This window comes from Bombina bombina, chromosome 11 (genome assembly GCF_027579735.1).
Source record: "Bombina bombina isolate aBomBom1 chromosome 11, aBomBom1.pri, whole genome shotgun sequence".
Taxonomy (NCBI): Eukaryota; Metazoa; Chordata; class Amphibia; order Anura; family Bombinatoridae; genus Bombina; species Bombina bombina.
Window position 1 is genome coordinate 58,449,667 of NC_069509.1, and position 24,915 is coordinate 58,474,581.

General features: G+C 43.0%; 1 protein-coding gene across 1 annotated transcript in view; it reads left to right on the top strand.

The window, feature by feature from the left end:
* The window catches only part of CASKIN1 (CASK interacting protein 1), a 444,510-nt gene that overhangs the window by 398,832 nt on the left and 20,763 nt on the right, over positions 1-24,915 (top strand). Inside the window, exons 17-19 of the mRNA XM_053694420.1 lie at positions 2,752-2,853; positions 4,585-4,723; positions 20,209-22,239. Of these exons, the coding sequence (XP_053550395.1) occupies positions 2,752-2,853; positions 4,585-4,723; positions 20,209-22,239 (2,272 nt within the window). The remainder of the gene's footprint in view (positions 1-2,751; positions 2,854-4,584; positions 4,724-20,208; positions 22,240-24,915) is intronic.

Genomic DNA, 24,915 nt, shown 5'->3' on the forward strand with positions numbered 1-24,915 from the left:
TCTAAAGAAGTCTCAGTCTTAAGAGACTCTTCTAAGGCGTCAAACCAAAAGGCAGCCGCAGTTGTGACTAATACAATGCAGGCCGTCGGTTGTAATAGAAACCCTTGATGAACAAATAGCTTCTTTAGAAGACCCTCCAACGTTTTATCCATAGGGTCTTTGAAAGCACAACTGTCCTCAATAGTCGTACGCTTAGCCAGAGTAGAATAGCTCCCTCCACCTTAGGGATCGTTTGCCAAGAGTCCCGAACGGTGTCAGGTATAGGGTACATTTTCTTAAAAATAGGAGACGGTGAGAATGGGATACCCGGTCTTTCCCACTCCCTAGTAATAATTTCCGAAATTCTCTTAGGAACTGGAAAAACGTCAGAATAAGATGGAACTTCTAAATACTTGTCCATTTTACACAATTTTTCTGGAGGGACCACAATAGAGCAACAGACGGAGGTGTTCCTATTTAAATCTGAAGGACATGACGTCCGAATCTGTCTGAGGTAATGCACTTCCTGAGTCAGACAGTTCCCCCTCAGAGAGGGCCTCCCTACCCACAAATCAGATCCCTGGGAGGGTACATCGGAGATAGCCATCAAGGCATCAGAAGTCGCAGGAACCACATGGGTCTCTGACCTGCTGCGTTTGCCCTGTAACACTGGCAACTTAGATAAAACTTCTGTGAGAGTGGATGACATAACTGCAGCCATATCCTGCAAAGTGAAAGAAGCAGACGCTGTTGAGGAACATGGCGTCGTTTGAGCGGGCGTTAAAGACTGTGACGCTTGGGGAGAAAGTAGCGGCATACCTTGAATCTCATTGGTCTGAGAACATTCTCCAGACATATCTTTATTAGAAAATATTTTCTCTTTACATTGTAAGGCTCTCTCAATACAAGTGTCACAAAGAGTAACAGGGGGTTCCACAACGGCATCTAAACACATGGGACATGTATTTTGCTCAATGTCATCCATGGTAGCAGATGCAAGAGCAAACGTGGTCAAGTCACTTATACACAATCAGAAACAATCAGTGTAAAAGAATAGACAATAATAAAATATATACTGCGTACTGTATTAATGCAAAAAACAGTTCTGACTGATATATATAAGGTAGAGCAAAATTTCACATCCCCTATACGTTGGCTCTTTTGAAAATTAACACTGTTATAATTTCGAAAATTATTCAGTCACCTCACCGCAGCTCCGCTGCGGCTCCTACCTGCCCCGCGACCAGTCTGAACACTGCAAGCACGGCGCACCTAAAGTCGCTTGTAAATATCCCTACAAGCAGACTTAGGAGCCGTGAGGAGATGCTGGCAACCAGGACCGCAATAGGAAACTGCGCTGACAAAGTGCGCAAATAACGCTAAGCCCCGCCCATCGTGGGCGTAAACAACTTGTCAAACTGAACCACTGATGTCGCATCCGATAATCCGCCATGTATTGAGTCCTAATAAAAAATATCCTGAACTGTCCCCAGCGTCAGCCAGCCCATTCAATGTAACCACACACTGTATGTCCCAGCGCTTCAGGCTTAACAATAAATGCCAGAGTGTCTGGTCAGTAGTACAACCCCACATATATTTCCCAGTGCTTCTAGGCCCTGCCAGAGTGTCTGGTGTCGGTCTTGTACCCATATCCCAGTGCTTCTAGGTATCACACTGCTAGAATGTCTGGATATAAATGTTAAAGGGACCCCTCTCAGCCCCCGATAAAACAATGTCAGTACAGTTAGTCTGAGGTATTTTTGATGCATCCCAGAATAAAAACTGCACTTACCTTCATGCTGAGGAACAGCATGCACAACTTCAGTATCAAGAGGTCCACTCTCCCTCCTGAGGTCCTGTGAAAGTAAAAGGGGTCTTAGTTACAACCTCCAAGACCACACACAAAAAACGCACCTCAAACATGGGAGGCGCAGTGGAGCCAAAAATCCACCAGTTCCCACAGCTTGAAAAGACTCTTGATTGAAGAGTCTAAACTAGCACCTCACTTTACCTCACTCCTATCACTAACACAGGCAAAGAGAATGACTGGGTTGGGGGGAGGAGCTATTTATGCAGCTCTGCTGTGGAGCTCTTTGCCGCCTCCTGCTGACCAGGAGGCGATAATCCCATAAGTAATGATGAAATCTGTGGACTCGTCATATCTTGTAAAAGAAATTGGGTTTCATATCCCTTTAAAACTGTTATATGACTCACACATCGATAATCTTCCATACTAACTTACCTCAAAAATGCATCCCTCTAACCAAGGAACATCCACTCTTGATGTCATAGGTTCAATCAGTTCAGTCCTCTGTTTAGAGAGGGAACCAGAACCTACCATGGAACCTATTTTACTCTGCACCATCTCTCCAGCTAAACAATTTCTCTATTAGTATCATAGGTAGAATATGAAGAGGTCTTCACCTCTGGGTCTAACTCACCTTTCCTAACTCAATTTTTATCCCCTTGAACCCCTTAGCATGTAAGCCTATGAGCCCAGCTGTTTGTAGATCACCTTCATAAGTGCTGACTACAACAGTGCAACTCTCGGCAGGGCCCTCTACCTATTTGATCCCTAGAAATGTAACCTTGTATACCGCCTACGTTTATAGCGCCGCAGAATCTGTTGGCGCTCTACAAATACCTGATAATAATAATACTTGTGTACTACACAGTGATAGAAATACTACAAAATATTATGTTAGAGCACAGTTTGCTATAACTGCTCTCTATAGAAAAGAGTCACATGAAACTGTTGTCTGTCTCTCTCAGGATCTCACAGCTATTGGGGTCACTAAACCAGGTCACCGTAAGAAGATCTTCTCAGAGATAAACAGTTTAAACATCGGAGAGTGGCTGCCAGAGTATAAACCGGTGAGTGATGAATCAGAAATGACTTCACGGACAATTGAGATATTTCTAAGATGTTACAGGGTGAGAGCAACAAGAACAAGTGTGTTTTTACCACTGTCCCTTGTGAGGTATTTAATTTATTTAATTGTATTTAATTTATGTAATTGATTTAATTGTAGTATAAGGTTGTAGTGTAAGACAGGTTAGGTTTTATTTTACAGGTAAATTTGTATTTATTTTAGCTAGGTAGTTAGTAAATAGTTAATAACTATTTAGTAACTATTCTACCTAGTTAAAATAAATACAAACTTGCCTGTAAAATAAAAATAAACCCTAAGCTAGATACAATATAACTATTAGTTATATTGTAGCTATCTTAGGGTTTATTTTATAGGTAAGTATTTAGTTTTAAATAGGAATTATTTAGTTATTAATTGTAGGTTTTAATTAGATTTATTTTAATTATATTTAAGTTAGGGGGTGTTAGGGTTAGACTTAGGTTTAGGGGTTATTAAATATAATATAGTGGTGGCGACATTGGGGGCGGCAGATTAGGGGTTAATAAATGTAGGTAGGTGGTGGCGATGTTAGGGGCGGCAGATTAGGGGTTAATAATATTTAATTAATGTTTGCGATGCAGGAGCGCGGCGGTTTAGGGGTTAATATGTTTATTATAGTGGTGGCGACGTTGGGGGTGGCAGATTAGGGGTCAATAAATGTAGGTAGGTTGCGGCAACATTGAGGGAGGGAGATTAGGGGTTACTAAGTATAATGTAGGTGTCGGCGATGTCCGGAGCGGCAGATTAGGGGTTAATAAGTATAATGTAGGTGTCGGCAATGTCGGGGGCGGCGGATTAGGGGTTAATAAGTGTAAGATTAGGGGTGTTTAGACTCGGGGTTCATGTTAGGGTGTTAGGTGTAAACATAAATTGTTTCCCCATAGGAATCAGCCAGCTCTCCCCATTGATGTCTATGGGAAAATCGTGCACGAGCACGTACAACCAGCTCACCGCTGACTTAAGCAGCGCTGGTATTAGAGTGCGGTATGGAGCAAAATTTTGCTCTACGCTCACTTCTTGTATTTTAACGCCGGGTTTAGAAAAACCTGTAATACCAGCGCTGTAGGTAAGTGAGCGGTGACAATAACGTGCAAGTTAGCACCGCACAGCTCTTACCGCAAAACTCGTTATTTGCAATCAACAGTGCAAAAATAACCAACACATTAGTGCCTATTTTTAGCATTTGTGTATGTTCCTTTAAATTGTGAGCTTTAAAGGATATGAAACCCAATTTTTTTTATTTCATGGTTCAGATAGAACATGACATTTTAAGCAACTTTCTAATTTACTCCTATTATCTATTTTTCTTTTGTTCTCTTGGTACCTTTATTTGAAAAAGCAAGAATGTAAGCTTAGTTGCCGGACCATTTTTGGTTCAGCACCATGGGTAGCGCTTGCTGATTGGTGGCTACATTTAGATTGCTTTCCTGCCTATAAAATAAAGATACCAAGAGAATAAAGAAAAATTGATAATAGGAGTAAATTAGAAAGTTGCTTAAAATTGCCGGCTCTATCAGAATCGTGAAAGTTTGGGTTTCATATCCCTTTAACGTCCCTTATAGGATATACAAGTCATTATATATATTGTTCTTTCCTTTAGTAAATGTCTTGTTTAGAAGAACTATATAGACAAGGCCAGTTGTTATTTTCCAGTAGGGTTTTGTATCTCAGTTCTTGCCCCTCTCTTCCGCAGGCTAATCTAGCTCTTTGGCTGGCAATGATCGGTCTGGGTCAGTACTATAAGGTGCTGGTGGAAAACGGCTATGAGAATATTGACTTCATCACCGACATCACCTGGGAAGATCTGCAAGAGATCGGCATCATAAAACTGGGTAATCAGAAACGTTCATTAAAGGAAACCTACGGGGGGGGGGGGGGTTTTGTGTGTGATTCCGACAGAACATACAATTTTTTTACATTTTTCCAATTTACTTCTATTATCAAATTTGTTTCATTCTCATTTTATCATTTGTTGAAGAGATACCTAGGTAGGTGTATGCCAGGAAATAGTGCTGCCCTCTAGTGCTCTTGCTATTGTATAACAATATTGCAAAACTGCTGCCATATAGGGGTCCTGAGCTTATCTTCCCTGCTTTTCAACAAGGGATACCAAAAGAACTAAGTCAATTTGATAACAAAAGTAAATTGGAAAGTGAATTAAAATTCCATGCTCTATCTGAATCATTAAAGACATTTTGGGGTTTTATATTCCTTTAGCTTGCCATTGAAAACGTACTTTTTTAATGACTGTTCTTCTGCCATGACTTTAAATTGGTATAAATAAAAAAATCCCCATTCATATATTTTTGTGACGTTTATGACGAATTAAAGGGACATGGAAGTCAAAATAAAGAAAGATTTAAAAAGAAATCCAATATTTTTATTATCAAATGTATCTTTTTCTTTTGGTATCCATCCCAAAACATAGCTGCTTTACATGAGAGCATACTGAGGTAGCCTCAGGAGCATGCACGTTTCTTGAGCACTATAGAGCAGCAGTGTTTGTTAGAATGTGGTAAGTCACAATTCTTTAGAAACATTTATCGATTCATTTTCTATACAATTCACCATTAAAGTCTGTAGGGGGGAATTTGTAGATTAATTTGTTTTATAAGCTTTTCTAAAGCTGTTTGTATCAATATTATTTACATAGTGCTCAAGTCACATGCACTCTCCTGAGCCTACTTAGATATGCCCTCATAGAAAGGAGTTGAATCCATGTTTGATAGATCGTGTATATTATTTCTGGTTGTTGTTGCATATATTTAATGGGTATTTTTTTATCTTTATGTTTAGCAAATATTTGTTTCAGCTGAGACTCAAATTTCTGACTATGAAAAAGTTGTTTTTCCCACTTTTTTAATGATATTTAAATGGACAAAATATTGTTAGATGTGATATTTCTGAATATAGTTGTTAGTGTCCATTTAAAAGAACATTAAAATCAAATTTGAACTTTATTGATTCAGATAGTGTGCAATTAAAAATTTTTTTTCCCATTTTCTGCTACTATCACAGATTTTGTGAGCAGCCCAGCAGTGAAACAGTTAATTAGTTAACCACACCCTGCAATTAGCAAACACTACACAAGGCAGTCACTGCTTGGCCGCTCACTAAATCTGGCCTTAGAGGGAGCATTGCCAACAAGTACAGAATAAAAAGATAATGAGCAGGTCAATTTTTTTCTGACAAATTTCAAAAGTTACTTTAATGTGCCGGCCCCCTGTATCATGTGACAGCCATTAGCCAATTACATACTCAAATACGTATTCACTGTAAACTCTTGCACATGCTCAGTAGGAGCTGGTGCCTCAGAGAGTATGCACATAAAAAGATGGAAGTAAATTGGAAAATCTCTTAAAACTGTCTGAGTCATGAAAGTTTAATTTGACCTTAGTGTTTCTTTAAAGGGGCAGTAAACGGCTTGATATTTTTATATTAAATATTTAGTTATGTGTAATGAAGCAACTTCATTATATTTTCAGTATTTTTTTGCCCCTTTTTCGTGTAACTTAGCTCTGAAATTCAGCAATTTCTAATTCTCTTAACTTGATATGCACCCTGCTGAAATATCAAGGCGAACTCTGATACATATCTGTCCCTAATTTGCTTTAACTGATACAATTGCAAAACAATGTACTTTATACTAACTTTATGATGGTGATTAGCATTGTTGTCTGCAGACTGAAGCCCAGATTGGCTCCTCCAAATAAGGCAAATGGTGGGGGGCGGTGTTTGGCTTTTTTAAAAAAAAAACTGCAGTAAAAAGTATGTTAATTTGTTTTAAAAAATGTTATGACTTGGTTGATATGTTATTGTTTAGCATCACAAAAATGTGTTGTAAATACAAGGTGTTTACTGTCCCTTTAATGAGACATGGAAATCAGAATTAAACTTTCATGAGTCAGCGCATACGGGGGAAAAAATCAAATGTATTGCAGATATCCATAGAGTGCCCTGCTTAATAGTTCTCTTTAAACGTGCACACTCTTAAACCTACCTCAGTATGCTCTAAAGAAATGAGCTACATTTTAACAAAGTATAACAAGACAAGGCAGCAAATTTGATGACAAAAGTAAATTGTAATTGTAAGTTTTTTTGTTTTTTTTTATTGGTATGGAATCGTGAATTTTTAATTTGTATTTCCCTATCTCTTTTAAAGGGACTGTAAACAGTTTGTAATTACAAGACACTTTCTCCAACATAGGTGTGTCCGGTCCACGGCGTCATCCTTACTTGTGGGATATTCTCTTCCCCAACAGGAAATGGCAAAGAGCCCAGCAAAGCTGGTCACATGATCCCTCCTAGGCTCCGCCTACCCCAGTCATTCTCTTTGCCGTTGTACAGGCAACATCTCCACGGAGATGGCTTAGAGTTTTTTAGTGTTTAACTGTAGTTTTTCATTATTCAATCAAGAGTTTGTTATTTTCAAATAGTGCTGGTACGTACTATTTACTCAGAAACAGAAAAGAGATGAAGAATTCTGTTTGTATGAGGAAAATGATTTTAGCAACCGTAACTAAAATCCATGGCTGTTCCACACAGGACTGTTGAGAGCAATTAACTTCAGTTGGGGGAACAGTTTGCAGTCTCTTGCTGCTTGAGGTATGACACATTCTAACAAGACGATGTAATGCTGGAAGCTGTCATTTTCCCTATGGGATCCGGTAAGCCATGTTTATTACGATTGTAAATAAGGGCTTCACAAGGGCTTATTTAAACTGTAGACTTTTTTTGGGCTAAATCGATTGATATTAACACTTATTTAGCCTTGAGGAATCATTTATTCTGGGTATTTTGATTTAATAATATCGGCAGGCACTGTTTTAGACACCTTATTCTTTAGGGGCTTTCCCAAAGCATAGGCAGAGTCTCATTTTCGCGCCGGTGTTGCGCACTTGTTTTTGAGAGGCATGGCATGCAGTCGCATGTGAGAGGAGCTCGGATACTTATAAAAGACTTCTGAAGGCGTCATTTGGTATCGTATTCCCCTTTGGGTTTGGTTGGGTCTCAGCAAAGCAGATACCAGGGACTGTAAAGGGGTTTAAAGCTTAAAACGGCTCCGGTTCCGTTATTTTAAGGGTTAAAGCTTCCAAAATTGGTGTGCAATATTTTCAAGGCTTTAAGACGCTGTGGTGAAAATTTGGTGAATTTTGAACAATTCCTTCATGTTTTTTCGCAATTGCAGTAATAAAGTGTGTTCAGTTTAAAATTTAAAGTGACAGTAACGGTTTTATTTTAAAACGTTTTTTGTACTTTCTGATCAAGTTTATGCCTGTTTAACATGTCTGAACTACCAGATAGACTGTGTTCTGAATGTGGGGAAGCCAGAATTCCTATTCATTTAAATAAATGTGATTTATGTGATAATGACAATGATGCCCAAGATGATTCCTCAAGTGAGGGGAGTAAGCATGGTACTGCATCATTCCCTCCTTCGTCTACACGAGTCTTGCCCACTCAGGAGGCCCCTAGTACATCTAGCGCGCCAATACTCCTTACTATGCAACAATTAACGGCTGTAATGGATAATTCTGTCAAAAACATTTTAGCCAAAATGAACCCTTGTCAGCGTAAGCGTGGCTGTTACAAACTGCTATTTGTGACTGGCCCTTTAAATGGAAGGTTGCCCTGCTTCCCTGGATTTTGGAGAAGCCTATTTGCCAGCCTCCTTCCTCATGACTATGGCCCCTGGAAGATTGTGCCCCTGAGAGTATATTGACTTTTGTTGGGTGTGTGTGGCCCTTTGGGAAACGTCTGGGGACATATTGTGACTCTGGTGAACAATGCCCCCTTTAAGACTATGTCCCCAGACCTGTGAAATGACTTGTCCCTGGCTTTCTCCCACTTGGTTCAGTTTCATTGTGTGCCATTAAGAGTTAAATTTTGTTCAGCTTCAAGAAACCTATTCTACATACAAGTCTGCTGGGATTAGCTCTAATTAGGTTTAGTGATCAACTTTCCCATTGTCTAATCAGACTAGTATTGATAAGGTGGACTGCATTGTTTTATTGTGTGTAATGTTATCTGCTGAAGTAAATGTTGTGGCCTGTCAAAGGGAGTGTCTCTCTATCTAATATCAAATGTGTGATGGGGGATTTTATGCCTCCCCCTGAGAGTGTCCTGTTTGCATGTAACCTCAATAAAAAGGAGGCTGTGTGCTCCAGCACATCAGACCTATTTTCTGTCCCTCTAACTTGCAGCTTTGACTCATGTTTGTAGGGGACAGCTTCAGCTAATATCACTACAGGGATTGCTGACTATGGTGCTGATGATTCCTTGGTGAGCGCTAGGAGCATCCTTTTCTACGGTCCAACTTCCAGCCAGCCTGGAGGCAACCGTAACATTTGGCGGCAGCGGTGGGATTGGCGTCCTAGCGCAAGGAGCAGCACCACAACAGCACTGGTATCGTAGGAGAGTTATTGAGGGCAACGCTAGCCACTGCGCAGCGTCCCTACCTACAGCAGCATGGAGCTGACAAGACACTATTCAGAACCCTGTGAAGAGCACCTCAACCTGATCCGTCGCTATGAGGGCGCGGATTTCGTTCCAGAGGTAAAGAGGCGGCTAGTCCAATATGGTCCAGACCCTGCACAGGAGGTAGTCAGTCGCATCATCCGGGAATTGGATACGGAGAACAAAGCGGCACGAGCCTTTGAGCGCCAACTGTGGAGTTTGAGGGTCTGGACACCTGGTCTCCAGCGAGAAAGTGAGTCACAGGGAGCGGAGAGCAACGACCTCCCTTCCCAGCGGCAGCCAGAGTTACAGGGAGAGGAGAGCAGCGACCTCCCTCCCCAGCGGCAGTATACTGTGCAGAGGGAAGAGACAACCAGTCCCCTTCCCCAGCCAGAGATACCAGAGGCAGCAGGCCTCATAGACTGGTCCTGGGAGGACCCCCAGCAGGCAGGTGGAGATGGGACCGCAGTCTCTCTACCGGCCCTACAGGGATGCTGGGCAGGTGGCCCAGATCCCCAGCGACAGACCCAGCTACAGGGAGGGGAGAGCATCGACCTCCCTCCCCAGCCGGAGTGTGCCTTCCAGGGAGAGGAGACAACCGGTCTCTCTCCCCAGCCGCAGCATGTTCCACAGGAAGCGGAGAGCATCGACCTCCCTTCCCAACGGCCACCGGAGTATCAGGAGGAGGAGGTAAGCCAATCTCCCCCTCCCCAGCTAACTCCTAACTTGGGCCCAGGGTTAACAGTGGAGATGTTAACCCCCACTGACCCCCACGTTCCCTTTGCCACCGGGCAGGACTATGCCCCAATTCCCCCAGCAGAAGAGCTGGCATCAGAACAGAGCGCTGCTGGCCTCTGCCCTACAGACCCCCTTGTTACAGGACTGGCCTGCAAACCCCTCACCCCAGCAGAAGCGCTGGCACCAGGGCAGAGTGCCGCTGGCTTCTGCCCCCCAAGTACCATCAGCTATTTGCACAGCTGCGCCAGGAAGGCAGAGGATGCTACACTTTCATCCTATAACCTGGAACCTACAGGCCAGTGCTACTTGTTGTGGGGGGGCTGCTTTGCTGCTAGTGTTTATTTGTGGGTGGGTTGCGAGACTAACTTAGGCACTGACCGACAGAAGGTCAGGTGCCTTGTTAGTCTCCCTCCAAAAGGGGAGATATGTTACAAACTGCTATTTGTGACTGGCCCTTTAAATGGAAGGTTGCCCTGCTTCCCTGGATTTTGGAGAAGCCTATTTGCCAGCCTCCTTCCTCATGACTATGGCCCCTGGAAGATTGTGCCCCTGAGAGTATATTGACTTTTGTTGGGTGTGTGTGGCCCTTTGGGAAACGTCTGGGGACATATTGTGACTCTGGTGAACAATGCCCCCTTTAAGACTATGTCCCCAGACCTGTGAAATGACTTGTCCCTGGCTTTCTCCCACTTGGTTCAGTTTCATTGTGTGCCATTAAGAGTTAAATTTTGTTCAGCTTCAAGAAACCTATTCTACATACAAGTCTGCTGGGATTAGCTCTAATTAGGTTTAGTGATCAACTTTCCCATTGTCTAATCAGACTAGTATTGATAAGGTGGACTGCATTGTTTTATTGTGTGTAATGTTATCTGCTGAAGTAAATGTTGTGGCCTGTCAAAGGGAGTGTCTCTCTATCTAATATCAAATGTGTGATGGGGGATTTTATGCCTCCCCCTGAGAGTGTCCTGTTTGCATGTAACCTCAATAAAAAGGAGGCTGTGTGCTCCAGCACATCAGACCTATTTTCTGTCCCTCTAACTTGCAGCTTTGACTCATGTTTGTAGGGGACAGCTTCAGCTAATATCACTACAGGGATTGCTGACTATGGTGCTGATGATTCCTTGGTGAGCGCTAGGAGCATCCTTTTCTACGGTCCAACTTCCAGCCAGCCTGGAGGCAACCGTAACAGTGGCTGCTCTGTTTTAGTTACTGAAGAGCATGACGACGCTGATATTAATATCTCTGAAGGGCCCCTAACCCAATCTGAGGGGGCCAGGGAGGTTTTGTCTGAGGGAGAAATTACTGATTTAGGGAACATTTCTCAGCAGGCTGAATCTGATGTGATTACATTTAAATTTAAATTGGAACATCTCCGCATTTTGCTTAAGGAGGTATTATCCACTCTGGATGATTGTGAAAATTTAGTCATCCCAGAGAAACTATGTAAAATGGACAAGTTCCTAGAGGTGCCGGGGCTCCCAGAAGCTTTTCCTATACCCAAGCGGGTGGCGGACATTGTTAATAAAGAATGGGAAAGGCCCGGTATTCCTTTCGTCCCTCCCCCCATATTTAAAAAATTGTTTCCTATGGTCGACCCCAGAAAGGACTTATGGCAGTCAGTCCCCAAGGTCGAGGGAGCGGTTTCTACTTTAAACAAACGCACCACTATTCCCATAGAGGATAGTTGTGCTTTCAAAGATCCTATGGATAAAAAATTAGAAGGTTTGCTTAAAAAGATGTTTGTTCAGCAGGGTTACCTTCTACAACCCATTTCATGCATTGTCCCTGTCACTACAGCCGCATATTTCTGGTTTGATGAACTGCTTAAGGTGCTCGATAGTGACTCTCCTCCTTATGAGGAGATTATGGACAGAATCAATGCTCTCAAATTGGCTAATTCTTTCACTCTAGACGCCTCTTTGCAATTGGCTAAGTTAGCGGCTAAGAACTCTGGGTTTGCTATTGTGGCGCGCAGAGCGCTTTGGTTGAAATCTTGGTCGGCTGATGCGTCTTCCAAGAACAAGCTACTAAACATTCCTTTCAAGGGGAAAACGCTGTTTGGTCCTGACTTGAAAGAGATTATCTCTGATATCACTGGGGGTAAGGGCCACGCCCTTCCTCAGGATCGGCCCTTCAAGGCAAAAAATAGACCTAATTTTCGTCCCTTTCGTAAAAACGGACCAGCCCAAGGTGCTACGTCCTCTAAGCAAGAGGGTAATACTTCTCAGGCCAAGCCAGCTTGGAGACCAATGCAAGGCTGGAACAAGGGAAAGCAGGCCAAGAAACCTGCCACTGCTACCAAGACAGCATGAAATATTGGCCCCCGATCCGGGACCGGATCTGGTGGGGGGCAGACTCTCTCTCTTCGCTCAGGCTTGGGCAAGAGATGTTCTGGATCCTTGGGCGCTAGAAATAGTCTCCCAGGGTTATCTTCTGGAATTCAAGGGACTTCCCCCAAGGGGGAGGTTCCACAAGTCGCAGTTGTCTTCAGACCACATAAAAAGACAGGCGTTCTTACATTGTGTAGAAGACCTGTTAAAAATGGGAGTGATTCATCCTGTTCCATTAAGAGAACAAGGGATGGGGTTCTACTCCAATCTGTTCATAGTTCCCAAAAAAGAGGGAACGTTCAGACCAATCCTAGATCTCAAGATCTTAAACAAATTTCTCAAGGTCCCATCGTTCAAGATGGAAACCATTCGAACTATCCTTCCTTCCATCCAGGAAGGTCAATTTATGACCACGGTGGATTTAAAGGATGCGTATCTACATATTCCTATCCACAAGGAACATCATCGGTTCCTAAGGTTTGCATTCCTGGACAAACATTACCAGTTCGTGGCGCTTCCTTTCGGATTAGCCACTGCTCCAAGGATTTTCACAAAGGTACTAGGGTCCCTTCTAGCGGTGCTAAGACCAAGGGGCATTGCAGTAGTACCTTACCTGGACGACATTCTGATTCAAGCGTCGTCCCTTCCTCAAGCAAAGGCTCACACGGACATTGTCCTGGCCTTTCTCAGATCTCACGGCTGGAAAGTGAACGTGGAAAAGAGTTCTCTATCCCCGTCAACAAGGGTTCCCTTCTTGGGAACAATTATAGACTCCTTAGAAATGAGGATCTTTCTAACGGAGGCCAGAAAAACAAAGCTTCTGGACTCTTGTCGGATACTTCATTCCGTTCCTCTTCCTTCCATAGCTCAGTGCATGGAAGTGATCGGGTTGATGGTGGCGGCGATGGACATAGTTCCTTTTGCGCGCATTCATCTAAGACCATTACAACTGTGCATGCTCAGTCAGTGGAATGGGGACTATACAGACTTGTCTCCGAAGATACAAGTAAATCAGAGGACCAGAGACTCACTCCGTTGGTGGCTGTCCCTGGACAATCTGTCTCAAGGGATGATGTTCCACAGACCAGAGTGGGTCATTGTCACGACCGACGCCAGTCTGATAGGCTGGGGCGCGGTCTGGGGATCCCTGACAGCTCAGGGTCTTTGGTCTCGGGAAGAATCTCTTCTACCGATAAATATTCTGGAACTGAGAGCGATATTCAATGCGCTCCAGGCCTGGCCCCAGCTTGCGAGGACCAGGTTCATACGGTTTCAATCAGACAACATGATGACTGTTGCGTACATCAACCATCAGGGGGGAACAAGGAGTTCCCTAGCGATGGAAGAAGTAACCAAAATTATTCTTTGGGCGGAGTCTCACTCCTGCCACCTGTCTGCTATCCACATCCCAGGAGTGGAAAATTGGGAAGCGGATTTTCTGAGTCGGCAGACATTGCATCCGGGGGAGTGGGAACTCCATCCGGAAATCTTTGCCCAAGTCACTCACCTGTGGGGCATTCCAGACATGGATCTGATGGCCTCTCGTCAGAACTTCAAAGTTCCTTGCTACGGGGCCAGATCCAGGGATCCCAAGGCGGCTCTAGTGGATGCACTAGTAGCACCTTGGACCTTCAAACTAGCTTATGTGTTCCCGCCATTTCCTCTCATCCCCAGGCTGATAGCCAGGATCAAGCAGGAGAGGGCGTCGGTGATCTTGATAGCTCCTGCGTGGCCACGCAGGACTTGGTATGCAGATCTGGTGAATATGTCATCGGCTCCACCTTGGAAGCTACCTTTGAGACGAGACCTTCTTGTTCAGGGTCCGTTCGAACATCCGAATCTGGCTTCACTCCAGCTGACTGCTTGGAGATTGAACGCTTGATTTTATCGAAGCGAGGATTCTCAGATTCTGTGATCGATACTCTTGTTCAGGCCAGAAAGCCTGTGACTAGAAAGATTTACCACAAAATTTGGAAAAAATATATCTCTTGGTGTGAATCTAAAAGGATTCCCTTGGGACAAGGTTAAGATTCCTAGGATTCTATCCTTCCTTCAAGAAGGATTGGAAAAAGGATTATCTGCAAGTTCCCTGAAGGGACAGATTTCTGCCTTGTCGGTATTACTTCACAAAAAGCTGGCAGCTGTGCCAGATGTTCAAGCCTTTGTTCAGGCTCTGGTTAGAATCAAGCCTGTTTACAAACCTTTGACTCCTCCTTGGAGTCTCAATTTAGTTCTTTCAGTTCTTCAGGGGGTTCCGTTTGAACCCTTACATTCCGTTGATATTAAGTTATTATCTTGGAAAGTTTTGTTTTTAGTTGCGATTTCTTCTGCTAGAAGAGTCTCAGAATTATCTGCTCTGCAGTGTTCTCCTCCTTATCTGGTGTTCCATGCAGATAAGGTGGTTTTACGTACTAAACCTGGTTTTCTTCCAAAAGTTGTTTCTAACAAAAACATTAACCAGGAGATTATCGTACCTTCTCTGTGTCCAAAACCAGTTTCAAAGAAGGAACGTTTGTTGCACAATTTGGATGTCGTTCGCGCTCTAAAATTCTATTTAGATGCTACAAAGGATTTTAGACAAACATCTTCCTTGTTTGTTGTTTATTCAGGTAAAAGGAGAGGTCAAAAAGCAACTTCTACCTCTCTCTCTTTTTGGATTAAAAGCATCATCAGATTGGCTTACGAGACTGCTGGACGGCAGCCTCCCGAAAGAATCACAGCTCATTCCACTAGGGCTGTGGCTTCCACATGGGCCTTCAAGAACGAGGCTTCTGTTGATCAGATATGTAGGGCAGCGACTTGGTCTTCACTGCACACTTTTACCAAATTTTACAAGTTTGATACTTTTGCTTCTTCTGAGGCTATTTTTGGGAGAAAGGTTTTGCAAGCCGTGGTGCCTTCCATTTAGGTGACCTGATTTGCTCCCTCCCTTCATCCGTGTCCTAAAGCTTTGGTATTGGTTCCCACAAGTAAGGATGACGCCGTGGACCGGACACACCTATGTTGGAGAAAACAGAATTTATGTTTACCTGATAAATTTCTTTCTCCAACGGTGTGTCCGGTCCACGGCCCGCCCTGGTTTTTTTAATCAGGTCTGATATTTTATTTTCTTTAACTACAGTCACCACGGTACCATATGGTTTCTCCTATGCAATTATTCCTCCTTAACGTCGGTCGAATGACTGGGGTAGGCGGAGCCTAGGAGGGATCATGTGACCAGCTTTGCTGGGCTCTTTGCCATTTCCTGTTGGGGAAGAGAATATCCCACAAGTAAGGATGACGCCGTGGACCGGACACACCGTTGGAGAAAGAAATTTATCAGGTAAACATAAATTCTGTTTTTGTTTTGTGCCTCTAGAAAAGTGATAACTTTGGCACCCCAGATGTTTCGGAAATACATTTCCCATGATGCTTAGGTGCTCTGCAGTCTAGCTCTGAAACATGAGGGCTACCAAGTTTAGCCATCACTGCTATAGATCAGCCAAGTCTAAACTTTTTTTTAAACAAATAAACATCCTGTTTGCTGCAATTGTTTGTAAATATCTAAACTATACCCTACGTTTAGTAATACTTATCTGCTACAGCTAGTTTGGGAAAGTAAAGTAGCAGGTTTATCCTTGAAATGTCTGCAGGGGGGAATTTCCAGCTTAGACAGTTCGAAAATCCAAAATTTTCAGAACTAAATTACACGAGAGAGGGGCAAAATAAATAATGAAATAAATTCAAATACACACAGTAATAAGAAGAGCAAAATGATGAATTATGTTATCCATAACCAATACACCTTGCTTCTAGGCATACAATGCTTTTAAGGGATCTCAACAGGTTATTATTAATATAGTAGACATGTGCATGGCGAAAAAATTCGGTTTGGTTCGGATCGATTCGGAATTTTTCGAAGTTCGGTTCGGATCGATTCGAATTCGGAAAATTTTGAATTGATTCGTTTCGGATTCATTCGGATTCAAAGAAATTCGTCTGGATTCGGTTCGATTCGTAAATTCGGCAATTTAGTAAGTGTTAGGTGGGATTAGACTAGTATTATACTGTATATTAGGTGTTAACCTAACATACTGTATAATACTAGTGTAATCCAATGGCCATCCGAATTTACGAATCGATTCGATTCGGTTCGATTCGGAAAATTCGGCAAAATTTTAATTCGGAAATTCGGTTCGATCCAAATCGCCGAATTTTCCGAACCGAACCGAATCGCACATGTCTATCATATAGCTTTATAAGAACAACACACAGCAATCTATGTTGTAGTGCAGTAAGATGCTGTGAATGTAAATTAAAACAGGGCAAAATACACCACTTTGTAAAAAAGGAAAAAAAAATCATAAAAAGTATAAAATATATTATATATTTCTAATAGACTTTAAAACAATGTATCATAATAATACGTAAGAAATGTATTAAATGATATCACCATCCAGTGGAGATAAAAGTCACCTTTATAAATTCTTTCATCCACTCGTAGTGAAAGGTGACTTAAAGGGACACTGTACCCAAATTTTTTCTTTTGTAATTCAGATAAAGCATGCAATTTTAAGCAACTTTCTAATTTACTCCTATTATCAATTTTTCTTCGTTCTCTTGCTATCATTATTTGAAAAAAAAAGGCATCTAAGCTTTTTTTTTGGTTTCAGTACTCTGGACAGCACTTTTTTATTGGTGGATGGATTTATCCACCAATCAGCAAGGACAACCCAGGTTGTTCACCAAAAATGGGCCGGCATCTAAACTTACATTCTTGCATTTCAAATAAAGATACCAAGAGAATGAAGAAAATTTGATAATAGGAGTAAATTAGAAAGTTGCTTAAAATTTCATGCTCAATCTGAATCACGAAAGAAAATTTTTGGGTACGGTGTCCCTTTAATGTAATTTTCTTTTCAGTAGTGAGTCCCGTGCCGCCTCTTCAGGACCATGATAGACGTCCAGTTCTCTGGATACAGCAAAAAGGGACAGGTGCAACCGCGACTCATGGCATCAACTGTATTTAGTCAGATACCTGACAATACATATTGCACTTACTGGATTAAAAAGAAAACAGGCTCCAATACAACAATCCTTGTCTCCCGGCTGGGATCCTCCGTCTGATGGTTTTCACGGAACGCTGTCAGTTTCTGTTGGGGATTCGCTTTAAAGGGACATGAAACCCACATGTTTTCTTTCATGATTTAGATAGTGCAAGCCATTTTAAACAACTTTCTAATTTATTTCTAGTATCTAATATGCTTCATTCTCTTGCTATCCTTTGCTGAAAAGCATATCAGTAGCTGCTGATTGGTGGCTGCAAATAGATGCCTCTTGTGATTGGCTCACCCATGTGCATTGCTATTTCTTCATCAAAGGATATCTGAAGAATAAAGCAAATTAGATAATAGAAGTAAATTGGAAATTTCTTTAAAATGGTATTCTCTAGACTCATGAAAGAACATTTTTGGGTTTAATGTCCCTTTAATCTCCTCGCCCAGACCAGCTGATCACCCATGGGTTTCGAGTTGGTATAATGCGCTCTGTATTCCTCTGTAGAGTACTATTCCTGCTTGAGGAGATTAAAGCGAATCCCCAACAAAAACTGACAGTGTTCCGTGAAAACCATCAGACGGAGGATCACAGCCGGGAGACAAGGGTTGTTGTGTTGTGTGTTTTCTTTTTAATCCAGTAAGTGCAATATGTATTGTCAGGTGCAGTGGCATATTTAGGTTTTGTGCTGCCCTAGGCACTCAAAATTCTGCTGCCCCACCCATAAAGGTTTTAGGCCAAAATATTTTTTTGGGTCAGTGTGTAAAATGTATATATTATTTTTTTTTCATAACAATTCAAAAGAAAATGGGCTAGCAAAACTCTGGCATACAGGTGGGTTTTATTGAATGTGTCTCATACCATTTTCTCCCTGAGAGAAGGGAGAGAAAAGAAGGGGAGGGGAGAAAAGGGAGGGAAAGAAGTTTCTCACCAAGTACGCTCCCACTGCAAAAATGCTGGTGGCTCTAAATGAAGCAATGGTTTAACCCCTTGAGTGCTAACGACTCTGAGCCGTCGCAGAGTTTTCCCACTCTGGTGCTAACGACGGCTCTGATCCGTCGCTAGCACTCTCCCACCTTGAGGGAGATCTGGGGGCTCCAACCCGCTCCTACCCCGGCGATCGGACATGCATAGTGACAGGCATCGCCGGGGCTTCACGCGTAATGACGTGATGATGTCACCAGGCAACTTTATTAAAAATGTACAATACAAAGTATAGGGAAAAGGGGCATGCTGCTAAGACGCCTGTATCTCAGGCATATAAGCAGCTACAGACCCCCAAGACCCACCGTTGGAAAGGTAATCGCCTAACCTTTACAACTGGTGGATCTGTAAAAAAATAAATACAAAAGTTAGAAAAAAAATTCAATGTAAAAAACAAAAACAAAAAAACCCTTAAATCACCTTAGCACCCAGGTGGGAAAGTGCTTAGCACTCAAAGGGTTAAAGGAGCACTGCCTGTGAAGAGCGACCTTAATCAGCGCACGTGCCTTGTCTTCTCTGTAAAAGCCTGCACTTTATGGCTCACTGTACTGGCTTTTAGAGAGAGGATAGGGCAGATGTGCTGCCGCTCACAAATTTGCTGCCTTAGGCACCGGCCTTGTTGGCCTAGGCCTTAAGATGCCCCTGGTCAGGTGTCTGACTAAATAAAGTTGATTCTGTAAGTCGCAGTTACGCCTGTCCCTTTTTGTATTGTTCTAGGTTATTATTAATGTTGTATGTTTATAAAATGATTTTTTTGTGCAATTCTATGACATTAGGTGCATTAGTACAGAGTTACATAAGTAAAAATACAATTGTGCAGATAATACACAGGGCTCTGCCTGTAAGGTACCATCTGATGTACACCAGCCTTGAGCAAGGGATTTATAGGGCCAGGATGCAAAGGCTTAGGGCTAGATTTATCAACCCTGAGGCGTACAGAGGCGCGTATACGCGCCCCTGTACGCCTCAGCTCGCCTGTGGCGGGGCGCAATTACCCGCAGGTAATTAACATTGCACACGAGCGCAATTTTGCGCTCGCGTGCAATCCTGCCCCCTGCCCGCGCACAGCCAATCACGCGCGGGCAGGAGCTGTCAATCTCCTCGGTCGGACTCGACGAGGAGATTGAATTTCGCCACAATAGATGTGGCGAAGATGTTAGGGAAGCAGCGGTCTGGTGACCGCTGCTTGATAAATCGCGGCGAGCAAGTTCTTGTGAGAACTTGCTGCCGCAGGGGCTTGATAAATCTAGCCCTTAGTAATAAAACATGCATACTGCCATTTGAAGATTTGAAACTGATCTGCTTCTTGGTTAACCGCACTGCTTTCCTGTAAAAGGGTTACATATATATATATAAATCCACTCCATATTGGCACTGCAATTCTGCTCCTGAGCAGGACACGGTGGTGATTGGTGGCTACATACATATGCCACTTATGATTGGCTCACCAACCAGTGTTCAGCTTAGGATCAGTGGTGTACTGGTGCTCTGGACCAGATGTTAACTGTATTTAACCGCTTTGCAGGAGTTATAAACTTAGTAGCACTAGAGGGATAGGAAGAAATTCTAGAGCCTACTCATTATTGACCTCATACTTATGTCTTTTAGTTCAGACGTAAATGTAATGTATCTTTTGTTTTTTTTTATCTCTCATAAATGTATTTCCGTAAAACCCGTGAGCAGTGAAAGTTAATACATCTGATCAGAACGCTTTGAACCTTCTTGCCTATATTTACCCTTTGCTCATTTTTCTTCTTGGCTTCTCACATCCTTAGGTCACCAGAAGAAGTTGATGCTGGCAGTAAAGAAGCTGGCTGAGATCCAAAAGTCAGAATACGGCAAGTACGAATCAGGCAGCATGAGAAGGAGGCCACCTCAGAAGAACACAGATACAGTGTCCATTGATTCCCCTCCACCTGACAGTGGAGAGTGCCAGTCCCCCAAAATGAAGACCTTTCAGGATAGTGAGTTAAGTGATGAGTTGCAGGCTGCAATGACTGGCGATGGTCCTGATGGATTAGAGAAGCAGAACAACCATGTGGCTCACCACAGAGAAGGGCCTTCCTACAGAGGACCTCCAGGGGCTAGACTTCATCATGAAAGTAGCCTTAGTGGTCGAGCCAGGCATATAAGTAGCTCCCAAGAGCTCCTTGGAGATGGAAGTAAGGGCCCGAGTACAGCTATGTCAAAGAGCCAGGAGTACTTAACAGATGATGTAAAGAGGGATGAAGTGGTCAGAGAATCTAGGCCACTTAGGCAAGGACACTCAATTAAGAGAGCAAGTGTTCCTCCTGTGCCAGGAAAGCCCCGCCAGTCATTCCCTCCTTCTGGAGGTCAGACTTACACTCCGCCTCAAACACCTACAAAAGGAACTCCCTCATCTCCACAGGCAGTGAGCTTCCCCCAGGCTACTGCAAAGGTAAAACCAACACCCCAGCTTCTGCCACCATCAGACCGTCCCATGTCTCCCCGGTCCTTGCCTCAATCTCCCACACACAGAGGATTTGCCTATGTTCTTCCACAACCAATAGAGGGTGAAGGAACACCATCTCACTTGGCACAGGCAGTACCAGTGCTGCCAGTGTCTGTGCCTGTATTGTGCCTTCCACCTGCTGGGAGTGATGAAGAAGAGGAGGAAGGAGAAGGAGACAGAGGGGAGCAAGGACGTCCAAAAAAACGTGCACACAGTCTGAACCGGTATGGCTCAGACGGGGAGCGTGAGGAGCTACTAGTCATAGATGGAGGTCCCTATGGGACTGGGCAGAGACGTGTTGGTAGGAGCCACTCAGTGAGAGCACAGTCGGGGGGGGATAAGAATGTAAATCGCAGCCAATCCTTTGCAGTCCGCCCAAGGAAGAAAGGACCACCTCCCCCTCCCCCTAAACGTTCTAGCTCTGCCATCTCTGGGACAAATCTTGGGGATGGTCTATCTGCAGATGACACCGCAGGAGGGGGGTATCGTGAGCAGAGGAGGGCCAGTGACTTTGGGGGGATCATAGACACTGGGAGTGCGGGCAGTGTAAAGAGTATTGCTGCTATGCTGGAGTTGTCATCCATTGGAGGAGGGCCAAGGGCGATTTCTGGACAAAGGCCAAGAGGTTCTGAGGGATATTGTATGCACCTCCTTCCTCATCCAGCTAGTCCTGAACTTCACCGACATCCAGGCACTGTGGCTGGAGTAAAGCACAGAGAGGCTATAGGGCTAGATGGTGAAGTGGTGAATCGCCGTAGGACCATTAGTGGACCAGTGACTGGACTTGTGGCTGCTGCTAGAAGGGAGCGCACTGAGGTATCAAAACTCCCGGACTCTCCCCGTAGTCCCTCAGATGTTATTCCCTTTGCAGAAGAACGCAAACAAACAGTCAAACACCGGTCAAGGCCGGCCAGGACAGAACAGTCTGACTCACAATCAACAGAGTCTAGTAAAATTGGGGACCTAACAACTGTAGAGTCCAGTATTACCCTAAAACGCAGGGTGAAGGCAAGGCAGGGCTCTGGAGATGTGAAGTTTCTGCTCACAGAGTCAGACACTGTCAAACGCAGACCAAAACCACGGGACAAAGATGGCATTGGTAGTGCTGAGCCACTGGTTGTTTACCAAAATGGAATGGGCACAGTAAAGCGCCGACCGGTATCTGAGATGAGTGCAGGTGGACGGCGGGATAGCACAGAACACATAGCACAGACACCAGAACGTAGCATAAAGCCCCCTGTTTCACCCAAACCCACCATCATACATCCTTCTGGAAAAACCCAAGGACCCTGCACTCCTACAACTGCAAAGAAAATCTCTGGACCCACTGGAGGTATGCGAAATGTACAAAGCATGACAAAACATTGATAGCCTCTATAGTATATATGCATTCTATATTAACAGGATAATCACACTTTATTCACATTTTAGTCACAGGATTAAAAGGACATTTTAATTTTAAAATTGAAAGCTCTGTTTACGGTTAAACAAATTATTTGCTTTTATTATGTGTTTGCAGGTGTTAAATACATAGTCAAAGCTGTGTTCCTGGTGAGGATACAGCTGGTGACCAAATCAGAAACAGGTATACACACTGGTTGTATCTTCATTTGGAACAAAATGCTGTGTGTCCCATTTGAAGGAGCTCACATAGTAAAAAGGATTTGTTTAACGGTAAAATGTTCTAATAGAATAAAGCAGGGATGGTCAGCTCTCAGCCAATGGGCTACATGTTGACCTTTTGCATTCATTTTTGAGGCCCCTGGAACTAAAAGTGTGTGCTTTAGGGACCCCTGGTGGGAGGTCAAATAGCATGTCTACAACTCACAGGAGCCCTCTGGAGGGGAGAATAGCAGACAGAGGGTACAACCTTATCTAAATCTGGGCATTTTTAGAAACTATATTATTATTTGTGTGTGTTTATTAGCTATAAATGCGCATGTGGCCCTTAAGGCTTCTAAATTATTGATCTGCAGGCCCCGATATCGCTTGCGTGCAAATGTTTGTGCTCCCCTTGTAATCTGGCCCTTAATATTTAACCATTTTATCATCGATCTCTCTTATATTATTTGATCATATGTTTGTTTTTGTGTTTTTCACACACGTGATGTATCATATTACTATAAAACTCCTAGCACAGTGATGCCCCCTATGTACACTCTGACCTGGTTCTTGGGCACTTATAGGGTGGAAATTCAGTGCTGACCATTTTAGATTCCAGACCTGCAATTTTGCCAAATGAATTTACTGGGCCTGTGTATCATTTCTTCAGAATCCCCCAAACTTAAATTATCCCACCGTGCACACCTTTTAAGCAGACACCCAAGGCTACTACATAGGGGAGGCTATTCATGCTGCCATTTCAACACCAATAGCTGATGAATTTAGTGTTTTTACACATAAATCAAATTTAAAGGGACACTGAACCCAAATTTTTCCTTTTGTAATTCAGATAGAGCATGCAATTTTAAGCAACTTTCTAATTTACTCCAATTATCAATTTTTCTTTGTTCTCTTGCTATCTTTATTTGAAAAAGAAGACATCTAAGAGCTTTTTTATTGGTTCAGTACTCTGGACAGCACTTTTATCCACCAATCAACAGGTTGTTCACCAAAAATGGGCCGGCATCTAAACTTACATTCTTGCATTTCAAATAAAGATACCAAGAGAATGAAGAAAATGTAATAATAGGAGTAAATTAGAAAGTTGCTTAAAATTTCATGCTCTATCTGAATCACAAAAGAAAAAAAAATTGGGTTCAGTGTCCCTTTAAGTTGTGACTTTTACAAACATGACGTGTCCTATTACTATAAAAAATAGCCCATATTTGCATTTTACAACTCCCCCTGAGCACAGCAGTAACCCCAATGTACACCTTGGCTTTTGGGCACTTATAGTTAAATGAATAATGCATTTGCCCTGGAAATAAGCTTCACTTACAAATCAAACATAACTTCTGCTGATATTAACATATTAGTGTAAAATAGCTAAGAGGCAGGATCGTTCTTCTGGCTTTTTGTCCAGGAGCTTCCTGTTAGTCTAAAAGAAACCGTGATGGTAGCTGATTCTTTAAGAGCTCTTGGAGAAAATGTCCATCTCTCACAATGTGGCATTTCTTGATTTATCATAGATACATAAAAGGGTAGGAGCTGCTGATTATCTATGTTTTTACTTTTTCACTGTATCCGTACAGCAGTATTTCTATACTGTCTCCAGTAACAGCAAAGGAATAAAGACACAAACATTTGTACCCTTGATGGTTGGCAGAGATGGGCACATAATCACTGTGGCATTCTGTCCCTGTAATGGTTTTTCTGGGGTTTCCTCCAAGGGGCTATATCTGTGTTGCCTCACTTGGCAGCAAGACGACTACTTTGCAGCATTATAATCAAAGGTTGCGTTGATACATTTGCGAATATCTGTATCCCTGCAAGTTTACCTGGCATATCAGGTTTCCAAAGAATTGCTCTCTGAATGCGCTCCCTGTATGTGAAAACATGTAAGCAAACTATGACATCTTGTGGTTGTTCAGGTGGGAGACCCTTAGGCCTTGCCTATCTGTGTGCTCGATCAATGAGAATATCAGAGGCTTACTATGGTGGAGCCAAAAATTTGAATAACTCTGTTAAGAAGGATGCCAGTTCTGCTGGCAACAGTATTTCCAGAATCTCTTGTAGGCGAAGATTATAATGGCTGGACCTGTCTTTCATGTCTGCCATTTTGTCTTCTAATTGCGAAAGTTGATCTGCTAACGATTGTGTGTAGCTCAGGAGATTCATTTGATCAACAGTTATATCTTCTTGTTTGCTCTCAATAATATCTAATCTCTCATTTGTTGTCGCAAGATCCTTTCTTCAGCGAGGGAAGAAGTAAGTTTCTCTGAAAAAACATAATTTATGCTTACCTGATAAATTTCTTTCTCTTGTGATGTATCGAGTCCACGGATTAATCCTTACTTGTGGGATATTCTCCTTCCCTATAGGAAGTGGCAGAGAGAGCACCCACAGC